General features: G+C 38.7%; 1 protein-coding gene across 1 annotated transcript; it reads right to left on the reverse strand.

The window, feature by feature from the left end:
• Nucleotides 1-527: 527 nt before the first annotated feature.
• On the reverse strand, nucleotides 528-8,902 carry LOC105393741 (sodium channel protein Nach-like). The gene is made up of 11 exons (XM_048631216.1): nucleotides 8,416-8,902; nucleotides 7,242-7,451; nucleotides 6,686-6,872; nucleotides 6,094-6,221; nucleotides 5,272-5,398; nucleotides 4,569-4,718; nucleotides 3,996-4,164; nucleotides 2,009-2,120; nucleotides 1,458-1,529; nucleotides 1,168-1,274; nucleotides 528-894 (listed from the first exon to the last, which is right to left on the reverse strand). Exons 1-11 carry the CDS (start codon nucleotides 8,613-8,615, stop codon nucleotides 767-769), a joined length of 1,590 nt encoding a protein of 529 aa, XP_048487173.1. The 5' UTR covers nucleotides 8,616-8,902; the 3' UTR covers nucleotides 528-766.
• Between the last annotated feature and the right edge of the window lie 3,283 nt (nucleotides 8,903-12,185).

Here is a 12,185-nt window from a genome sequence, read left to right on the forward strand (position 1 = left end):
CGTCAAATGTCACTGTCAAAATGTAAGGCAAAGCATATTTTGTTAGTTCCAAAAGTGGCATTTGTTTTTTCCATGTTAGGTGGAATTTCACCAAACGCTAAACGTATTTAGTAGCCTGTCATACGTCTGTCAGTTGGTGCAAAATGTATTTAAAATTTGATTTAAATACGTTTAGCGTTTGGTAAAAGCGACCCTTCGTGTAGATTCGAAAATAGTATCGAATCCTATGCTCGCTAGGTAAATGACGCCTTCTGAGTCGTGAGCACAAGTTTCGAACCTCCGTTAACGTTGCGTATCGTGAACTGTCACTGTCAAAATGTAAGGCAAAGTTAGTTCCAAAAGTGACATTTGTTTTTTCCATATGTTAGGTGGAATTTCACCAAACCCTAAACGTATTTAGTAGCCTGTCAAACGTCTGTCAGTTAGTACAAAATGTATTTAAAATTTGATTTAAATACGTTTAGCGTTTGGTAAAAGTGACCCTTCGTGTAGATTCGAAAAAGTATCGAATCCTATGCTCGCGCCTCTGGAACATTGAAGTATATTAAACAGAACTTCAGAATATTACTAACCAAACACGGTAATATTTTGTTCCAATTTTAAATTAAATCTTTGAAAATATTAGGGTCATTTGGTGTCGGCATTTTGTGAGTGGGACGTTTTCATTGCCCGGAAGTGTAATATAAAAATACAGATAGTTAAGTTATATGTTTGCCTACATGGATATTTCTTTATGAACAGGAAACTTTTTGCAATAATGATTATTTTAAATGGCTTGCCTTCGTTTCAAAATATCAAAATGATGCTTCCATCGGATGGTTAAATGGTAAATTATTTCTGGACCCAACATGATCGTAATCCCGAATATCATGCAGCATTGTCCTCCAATTATACCTGGAAAATAACGATATTGTAAAACATAGTATATAACATTCACTGTGGAGGTGAAGCTACTTACGCCTGGTTGTTTCGAATGAACCAGCATACCTATCTAGATTTAGCACATCTAGATGTGTGAACCCACCAATCCACACAGGGCCAGCGTGGTGGACTAGGCCTAAATTCCTTCCTTCATTGGAAGGAGATCCATGCCCCAGCAGTGGGGACGTGATGATCGGTCATGATGATGTACCTATGTTGGAAGAAATAAACAAAACACATACGTACTGGTGAGTTCATACCATCGTTCCGTCACTTCCAATGAGTACAATGTTTGTCCCTCAGTGGAGTAGAATAGTCTGACTATGGAGGAATTCACTACTCTCCTTTTGTATCTGAAACATGCAATATAAAATTAAATTTTTAAGCATATAATAAAGGCCTATTTTATAACCCGGTGAAAAGAGGGCTGTTATAAGATTAACATGTCTGTATATCTGTCTGTGTTTTTTTTTTGAGTTGGTTATAGTATAGGCTATAATTCAACTGGAGGGAGGTGTCCAATAAAAAACACTCACGTGAAATAATTAAAGAAAGGCAGGTGTCCTCTAAGGAATCCATATTTTGCTACAGATACGTCTATAGTGTACCTGAAAAATTATTATTTTAAATTAGACACCAAGCAAATTTTATATTTCTATATCTATTAATAGGTTATTTATGAAATCTTAGTATATTTTTTACACTAGGATAATGTATTAGTACATACTTTGTTTAGTGACATTTAAAATAAAAGATATACCTAAGTCACAAAGATGAACGAACAAATTTTCGGGCCGATTTAAAAGACATCATTCAGTAATTTTATCATCAAAATGTATCAAGAAACTGACTATACTATATTTTGTAACAAAAGTGACAAAACTGGTAACTAACTATTCTCAGTTTCTTTACAACTTCAGGTTTCATTACTGTACATATGACTAGATGCCAAAAATGCACTCATTTCTATGAGAACCGGGCTGAAATTTGTATAGAAATAATTATTTTTGACGCGTATTATGTAGGTACACTTAGGGAATTTGGTCATACAGATCTGTGATTTCACTCGACTTTCTTTTTAACCTACCTAGTTCGCGTGCAGTCGGGCAAACAGAAGTAACAGTCCAAAGAGTCTGAGAATTCTTCTTGTAATCCCGGATCGAAATCCGTATCTTTTGGAAAGTAGAACAGAAGCTTTTCTGGAATATTAAAGCAGTTAGATATTATATCCTACCTAATATTATATTGTATAATAACCTATACCGAATGAACATAATGTTAAAGATATGATAAATTTAATGAGGTCACCCCACAGACGTCTATTATACTAGCCCCACTTGCACAAACATATTAAATCTAGATTTAGTGTCATTTCTCGATTTAAGAAACGTCAGTTCAAATAAAATTTGACACTAAATCGAGATTTAACACTAAATCTAGATTTAATATGTTTCTGCAAGTGGCCGTAGATAGCACAAATGCACCCATTTCTATGCGAAAACCACGCGTGCCGAAATTGGTATAGAAATTATTATTTTTGACACTGATAATGAAAGCTGGACGGAACATTATGTATGAACCAAAAGTTGATCATTTGTTCAAGTGTAAGTCTCTCCAAGTGTACGTACGTAGTGTACGTACACTTTCAGAATCTAGTCTAGATATAAGCGTACACCTATCGGTATATCGCAGCAAACGGATTGTCTTAAATCTGTGAACGCAATTGTGTGTATTTCTATACAAAGAATACTAAATATGATGCGTCCGTTGCGTAGGTACGTTGCCGACAGGTGAAAGCTTTTCTTAAAGACTTCGCACACTGTTTAGTGCAAGTGTTTAGTAGACGTACCACAGACCTGTATTTGAGTAGACAACGCAAGTGCATGTACTTCGCGTGTAAAAAGGGAGTGAAATTATCTTCCTTTAGCGCAGTGTCATTAGGGACGTTCCTAAACTAAATCGTTCAAGTGACGTGACTGACGTGACAGTTACTAGGTATAAAAATAATGGCACGCTTGGTTTCTATACAAGGAATGAGACAAGCGTTCAAATACAGGTCTGTGAGACGTACATCTTGGACCAACAGAGCGCCTATCTCAGCTATTGCAACACCCAGGCTTGCTACTCCAGTTTACTCGGGAGCTAGGCTGGCTGAGCTGAAATCAAGGGGATATGTACAAAGGTTCCACTCGAGAGCGCCACGTACAGGAACTTCGCCCCCTACCAGAATAGAATAGAATAGTAGACGTACATCGCTGAGTATGTATGGCAGACTCAAAAGCTTTGCAAAAGAGATTGTCATATTTTTTTTTCGCGAATTTTGAAATTATGTTTTCATTTTCAGGATTATATATGTCATGCTGCACATGTAGGTTTCGGCTTAGTATTCAAAATTCAAAATTCAAAATCGTTTATTGTTCAATTATATCAATCGTACAAGTTGCAAGGGCCCCTGTACTAGGTGACAAACCTGTGTTACTGGGTACCCCGCCCATCCCTACATGACAACCATTTTATAATTGAACATTTTTACATAGGTACTTATTTATAATTAAATGGTGTAAAGTACAGTACAGTATTACAAAGTTAGTAGGTATACTTAAATAAACAAAGGCTGCAAGCAAATAATGACACATTTACAGGTAGGTATTATTATGTTCTTAATAAGTAAATTAGAAAATTAAGTAGGGTCACAACTATATTTTTAAAATAGAGTTAACATGTATTTTATTTTATTATAAATATGTAGTTAATTTAAACATTACAAAAGTTTAAATGTAGAATGTGAATTCGTGTGTGTGTGTGTGTGCGTGTGTGTGTGTGTGTATGTGTGTGTGTGTGTGTGTGTGTGTGTGTGTGTGTGTGTAAAGAAATTAGAAAATGTAAGCAGTAATCATTTACTAAAGTATTTAATTGACAAGTATAGACTCAGTATCATCATAATTCATCTTATTATAGTATACCCTTTTTGCAACACCCTTTATATACCATGCTGCACATGTAGGTTTCGGCTTAGTATACCCTTTTTGCAACACCCTGTATATAGCAAGCGTTCCTTTTAAAATCATTGGTACCTCGATACTTGTTCAAGCACGGCAGCTGCTCCAGCCGACACAGGGTGTCCCCCTCAGCCGGCATGTACTGAAAGGGCACGCACCCGCACAGCGTCTCTATGGTCTTCCGACGACATTCAGTCAAGCATTGGATGTAGGTCTCTCCCGGCTTGCCGAATTTACAGCCGCGCTGTGGGCGTGGAGGGGAAAATTCATGCATTGTTTGATTGTAAGTACGTTTTTTCTAGTTAAATGGAGGTGTTATAAATGTTAGCGGAGTGGAGAATACATGAATTTAGTTCGCTCTTAGGCTTAGCGCTTGTACACAAAACTGCGATAGGACATCGCATCTCAAAAAACTGCGACGGTTTTGACAGTTTTTCAGAGCAAATGCTTGTTTACTGTCGAAGTTTTTTGCGATGCATCGCAGTTTTGTGTACAAGCCCTTAGACATCGTTACATAAAAAGCAGAAAAAGGCAAAAACACATATCGAAGTCAACAGTCACAAGTCGACGATGGAAAGGCAAAAGTGACAAAGCGACTTTTTTTTACTAAGAAACTACTACGCAATACCCATCATCATAACACCTCACCCTGGCTTCAGACACATCGTGCACGTCGCTGGGCGCGTCCACCTCCGCAGTAGACAGCAGCAGGAACGTGGACTCGTTGACGGCCGCCGGCACCGCCAGGATGCCCCCGCCTTCCATGAGGGGGTACTCTGCACCGTTGAAGAGGATTACCTGGAGGTATACCAAAGGAGTCATTAAGCCTAGTTAGAAGTCTTCGGGCAGCTTGAAAACATCTGACAGTCGGGTTTCCCACTTACCCGACAACTCTATCAGCACAAGCTTGCTTGTGTTGGGGTCCACCAACCCGCACTAGGCCAGCGTGGTGGACTAGGCCTAAAACCCTTCCTTCATTGGAAGAAGACTCGTGCCCCATCAGTGGGGACGTGATGGGTCGTGATGAGGATACCATAGGATAGGAGAAGAACTAAATAATAATAATAATACACTCACGAGCGAGGTAGGTAACAGTTCCAATGACCATAGCATCAAGTTACTCCTAAACCGAGAATGCTAGCTTAATGACGCCGTCAGTAATATGTAATTGTACATTTAACAGCGCATGAGAATATAATGAACTAAAAACTTCAATATTTTAATCCAGTTCTGAAATAAAATGACCCTTTCATTTGGTGTCGACATTTTGTAAGTAGAACTTTTTCATTGCTCACCAGGGTAGTATTAAATTTATCATTATAGGTACTTCTTTAAAGCCTGCGGTTATTACCTCCGTGCCAACTCCAGTCCACCTCAAGTAGGCGTCGTCGTCTCTCGCCGTGTGCACAATGACGGACAGTCCGTTGTCGGCGCCGACCGTGTCCAGTCTGTACGGCTTGTTGAGACGATCTCCTTCCCTGAAATTTAATACTATTAGTGTAATAATATTTGTGTGGACATCTCACACATGGTCATCGGACCCCAAGCTAGGCAGAGCCCAAGTTGATTCTCTTGCATAAACACAGTTAAATGAATAACACGGAGAATTACACGGAGAAATGCTTAAGTTTTTATCCTTAGATGGCCCAGAATTTTCAAAGCGAGTGGCTTGATTGTTAGTCACCTCTGACTAACCCTTCGAGGACTACAGTCGAAAGCATAATATTACGTAGGACTTGCATCTACTCTACTATTAATAGTTTACCTATTTATAAACATAAGAAGGCTAGTCTTAAATACAGTGAGGCAATGCACCCGGTATCCATTTAAAGACACTGTATTATTATTGACATTGTATTTTATATTGTATAATTAATTATTGATTTATATGTACGAGTTGTAAAATGACTGTTTTGTATTGATCAACATCATCTACCAAAGCTATGGTGCTGGTTTATAGTTAATATTGCTTCAATCTGTTTTAGTTAAACTTTTAAAAGCAAAATCTGGTTTAAATCAGTGAATTTTATAAATACGATTATCTGCGTATCAGCACACCATTAGAACTTCAGTAATTGATAAATAACGTATTTAAATAACTGCAAATAATTAACTTGAAGCCATTTACTTGAAGCCATTAAATAACATCGCATATTATATACCACTACTCAACTGGTATCTCCCATTGAAGATGCAACAGAAGCCAGTCTGCGTGAGCCTCAGAGCGAACAGCTCGGAGCAGTCGTGCGGCCGGCCGCGCCAGTTGCAGTGGAGCAGCTGTTCGGAACACGGGGCTGTCAGCTGAAATAATATTATAAAAAATAATTAATAAGTTTTAAAAGGCTGCTTTTGTCAAGGAAAATCTAGAATAAGCAAGGAAATAATAATATTCGATTAGGTAGGATCCCATTGTCCAGAAAATACTATTAATAAGCTAAGAAAAGTCCACCAATCCATGCTATGCCCGCGTGGTGTGGTGTGGCGTGGCGTGGTGGAATAGGCTCAAGCCCCTGGAAGGAGACCCGATCTCCAACAGTGAAGACGTGATGGGTTGTGATGATGATAAAGCTAGGATAAAAGGTCACGTCAGACCTTTCAAGATAAGTCTAAGTCACTGATTGTCCAAGGTTTACAATAGTTGATACGTCATACGAGCAGATTGTTCGCACCTCAGTTACTAATATCCTAACCTACCCAACATTAACAACCCTGACATTCAGCTATATTGTATCAAAATCGGCTCAGCCGTTCAAAACGAATGCTACCATAAGCATAACAGCCGTGACATTCATCCCCCGGTCCCCGTCCACGGCTTGCAGAAACTCCGTAAAGTCAATGTCGATGCTCGGCAAACTGAAGTCGATGAGAGCACCGAAGTTCACCAGGTTCTTGTAGATGTCCTCCACGGAGTAGTTCTTGTACCATCTGCGGAATCTGTGCTTCTTGCTGTGCCTGGGAATAGAGTAGTTAAGACTGTAATTGCTATCATCAGTAAGTCCATGATTTTGAGACAAGTTGGACGCATTGAAATGAAAAGTATTAAAACTGAAGTGGCAGTAGGCAGCCTTATCTGCTATCTACTGCTATCGATATATCTATGTCCAGCTGTTGATTATTATTAGCCGATGACGATTTGATGAAGCGTTTTTGATGCCAGTGACATAAGGTCAACAATTACCAATCACCCTAAAACACCAAAACAAAATTGGTTCAGTATTTGGGAGCTACGCTGTCACAGACAGATACACAGACAGACACGTAAATTTTATAACACCTCTCTTTTTCCGCCTTTTTTAAAAACAGTAAACATTAAACACTTACAAGAACTCAGCATAGTCCCAAGCGCGCGTCTTATTGATCAAGTTGTAGCTACAGAAAGCCACCGCTGGGAAGTCAATATTCTGTATCGTGTGTTCCAGCGATGGCAGCGCCACCGTGACCGCTGGCAGCTGGCGCAGTCTGTGCACGATGAAGCCGGTGGTCACCAGACCCATGATGATGAAGGTGAACACCAGGTAGCGCCACATCTTCCTATAATCAGTAGAATGGAAAGAGAGATTATGGATGTTACCAAAGGGCACTACAAGAGTCCTCCCATTCAACTACTATCGATGTATGCTATGCTGTTTTACGTTACGTATCCCCAATGAATACAACCAACTTCTATCGGCATTCCTAAAAAGGTGTTTGCTAAAGTAGATAGTTAAGTATGTATTGGAAAAGGGAGTGCAACCAGTGCCGCTAATACACCTATCTTGACGACGTGATCTACAACTTCTAGAAACTAATGAAAAAAAATGTACTCTTCATTGAAAATGCCATGTAACCAGCAAAGTTACAACAGAAAACCAAGATGTGTCTCTCTGAGGCCGGCAACGCCACAGTGACCGCCGGTAGCTGGTGCAGTCGGTGGACGATGAAGCCGGTGGTGACTAGACCCATGATGATGAAGGTGAAGACTAAGTAGCGCCACATCTTCCTGTGCCAGTGGAATTGGAGTGCAGAAGATTAAAACAACATGGAAAACTCCAAGGCTCTCGAAGACCCGGTGAAAAAAAAACTTTTTGGGTACAGAATCTGGGAGAGTGCCATGACTTGAACTCTCCGATAGGAGATTATATATTATTTTTATAGAAACAGGAAAGAATAATAAGACATCGACAGTATTTGGATGGGGAATAAAATTGTAAACGAAAACGTTTGTATTTATGGATGTTAGTTACTTCACGCGGAAACGGCATAACTGGTATTTAGAATGAAGTCACGCTGCTGCCGCTCACAGGTTCGTTATCGACGTAGATAAACGTAATTTACCGCAATTTGCCATAAATATGGCGCTGTGATTGAAGGAACGCGTCTTAAACAACTTTATCGACGTCGATAACAAACTCGTGCCGCGGAGCTGGATGGCCACATAGGCAACTTTTTATTTCTATAAGCCCATGGGAAAACATCAAAATAGCTAGTATTGTAATATTCTAACCACAACTTTTACCTTTTAGCAGCCGACGCCATTTCATCAACGGTATACTTGAACCCAGTCATGTGGGTGGTTCTGGAGAATTCTTCTAGAGTCTTCCAGAAGCTTCTTCTGAGCATCGTCTCCATCTTGTTGGGAACTTTCTGGCCGAAGTTGGAACTTATTGGGGACTTCTTTCTTCTTCCCCACCATATTTCGGGGCTCACCGTACGCATTACGATAAAATATACCTTTTTAATAATTTTAAATTTTGCTAGATTAATACAAAGAAAAGTTAAGAGTACTCTAGGGTTGTATTGGTTTCAAAGCACTGCCCATGGTATCCGGTCCATATGTTACACATATACTTCAAACGTATAAAGCCGTCATTTTTCGTTCATGTTAAAAAAATAAAACAAACTTTCCTTTATATTTTTCCTAGTGAATAAACACAGTCCGTCAGCAAGCTTCACATTGAGTAAAATAATGAAACTGAATACATTTTGTTTTACTAGTAGCATGCATTTAATCACTGTATCATACATGTTTTTTATCGTACTGCCGTCTGTTAATTGGTAGAATTAATTGCTTTTAAACACAGTCTTTGTATGGAAACTGTACAATTGATAAATATGATAAAATTGAAATAAACTAAATCCTACATTATTAACTTCATAAGATAATTAGTCATAGATAATAAAATGTAATAACTAACATAATTTTAATAATTTAATTTATTTTGCATGACATTTTACTAACAATATACATTTTGCTACACCCATTGGGTAAAATTGCATTGAAACTTTTTTATAAAATTATATAATGTAAATCTATATTTTGTAACATGTGATTTAAGGCAATAAATAAATGAATGAATGAATGAATAAAGCTCTCGCATTTTTTTTCAATTTGAGTATTTTTGTCCCATGTTAAATTTGTATTAATATTGAAAAAAATCTTGTTGGTAACTGCAAGGAACCAATCCTGTATAAAAGTTACACTAATTATGTAGGTTATAATAATAATATTTTTGATATTTATGTATAAGTGAGACATTAGGAGAGTGACTGGACCAAACCGACCGGTCCGCGGGACTTCGCATAACATGGAGGAGGCCTATACCCTGCAGTGGGTTGATATAGGCTGATGATGATGATGTATAAGTGAGTAACCTATCACGTGAGTACAAATGTACGGCGAAAAGTGTGTGGCTCGCTTGCGAGTCACCTCTGACTACCCTTTCGGGGATTACAGTCGTGAGCATAATGCATGTATGTTTATTTATCTGTGTGTGTGTCACGAGAATAACTTTTCAGATTAGTTGTCTGTCCCTTACTGAATGAACTGAATCTAAATTTAGCGCCAAAACTTTGGGCCTTAAACTGAAAAAGATGTTTATTGGAATGTGTCTCAAATAGGATTCATCCCGACCTCACTCACTTGTCAGCCACAGTTCATTTTTCATCGACCAACTAAATTTGACACCGGATTTCAAGTCAGCGTTTTCAACCGTTCAGTTTGCAAGTTTACTGTTGAATATGATTTCAGTTTCAAAAGCTCTGTCTATCGATGAATTCTGTGTGGGGATGTTAGTGCCTGGCACAAGGATGCATTATTCCCTTAAGATCTAGAATACCTGCCTGGATTTGAAATCACTACTTCCCAAATACGACCTTGGCCATTACAGGTAAGCGTTCACCTATGGGTATCTTACGCATGGGACCAAACGGATTTTTATAAATGTATGGAGACACGGCGTCGGTCATACCGATGAAGTGGACGCATAATTACTATACGCGGATTACTATACAAAGAATACTGAATGCGATGCGACCGTTGCGTGGGATGCCGAAAGGTAGACGCTTAACTTACTCCGCCATGGCTCCCAGAGTAACCCTGAGCTATATCTTGCGACCCAGTTGTCTCATCGTGCGTCCCTCTCGCACTACAGAGCAACGTCATACCGATTATAGAGATGGGAAATGAACCCATTGTTTCCATTTATCATCCGAAGCGAACAATGCATGACTGGATATTGGAAAACTTATACACGCAAAGCTATACAGGGTGTTAATGATAATGCTACCAAATTTAACCATCTGAACAACTTTATCCAAATAAATAAAGCTACTTTTATTGACCCAAAGTCAAAGTCAAATATTTTTATTCATCGTACAACTATAAAAATTTCTGATGAACGTCAATTTTTACAAACTACTCTCCGTTCGGATAAGGGGGGCTCTTTCTGTCTAAGGAGAAGAACGGAGGCAAGAAACCCTCCATAGTTAGATTGATACCGGCTGCAAAATATTGAATCGGAGGAAGAAAACCTATTTTAGACTTTTATGCTTATTGAGTATCAGCAGATCACACAGTTTTTGTCGGCAGTATAACTTGAAATAATAAAAGTAAATAGCTAATAATGTAAAGAGCTAAAAATTCGACTAAAATATCCGAAACCTATTTCATCAATCAATCAATTGCTCATTAACTGAGTTACGAGTAGACTTGCCTGTTTAGTAACTAATTTATTAAATAACATTTATTTACTAACAACTAGTTACTTGAGTCTCTGAGACGCACTTTTAAAAGTAAGCGTCCATCTATCGTATCACATCAAACGGAATGTCATAAATGTATAGAGAAACGGCGTCGGCAATGCCGCCGAAGAGGGCGCACTTGTGTGAATTTCTATACAAATAATACTGAATGCGATGCGTCCGTTGTGTACGATGCTGAAAGATGGACGCAAGCCGTAAAACACAAATCTTACTGTAATTTATAGATTTAGTTCTTTTATCATAACAAAATCATTATTTTAATTACATATTCCTTTAGAGTTCTTCAGTACACTTTGACCCCTCTTTGATCATTTATAAATATCCTTCCACCCTAAGGTTGTCTTGAAAAAATAGCTTTAAGCGATAAGACCGCCATTTTTGTACGTATGTGTTAGTATTTAAGTTGAGTAGTTAAGTTTATTTTATGTGTGTGTGTGTGTACCAATAAAGAATATTCTATTTATCTATCTATCTTCCTGTCACAAAAAAAAAGATTGTCCAACCAATTAGAATTCTCCCCACGCGCCTACTAAACACCAATGACTAAGCATAAAGGTCTTACAAATAAACGAGTATAAACGGCCCACTTGTACATGAAGCTATCAGAGGCCTGAGTTCACCTGAGAATTACCTCCATGTTACATTAAGATGTTGGCCGTCGCTGCTTCCATACTTAAGTGAGTTTAGGGCAGAAGCACATGGGGTATTTTGGTGAGGATGTAGCAGCAAAAAAAACTAAGTTTTATTTATTCTTAACGTGTAGGTGACAAAGACTAGAGCTGGGCTGCAAGTCTGCTGTCAGTTGTCAATTGAATTTAATCACGATAAATGTCAATCATGTATTTATGTCTAATTGCCATCTATACAATTTAGCAAACACAATAAAATTATATTATTATGACTTTGGAAAGTTTGTGAAATCACATACATACAATACCCTTTTTAAAACCCTCATCATTTCATCACGACCCATTACGTCCCCACTGATGGGGTATGGCGGGTCTCCACAACCCGACTATGAGATGTTTTCAAGCTGCCCGAAGGCCTCTGACTAGGCTTAACGGCTGCTACCGAAGCAGCAACCGGGACCCACGGCTTAACGTGCCGTCCAAAGCACGGAAGCGTCCAGAAAACAATTGAAATCGATCAATGGCTGACCGACCGTGGCATGTGTTGCTTAACCTCAGTGATCAGTGACGCTCACTGAAGCTAGCTCGACTACGGACGCTCTTTAAACCCCGAAAG

Source organism: Plutella xylostella, chromosome 28 (assembly GCF_932276165.1).
Source record: "Plutella xylostella chromosome 28, ilPluXylo3.1, whole genome shotgun sequence".
In the NCBI taxonomy this organism is placed as follows: domain Eukaryota; kingdom Metazoa; phylum Arthropoda; class Insecta; order Lepidoptera; family Plutellidae; genus Plutella; species Plutella xylostella.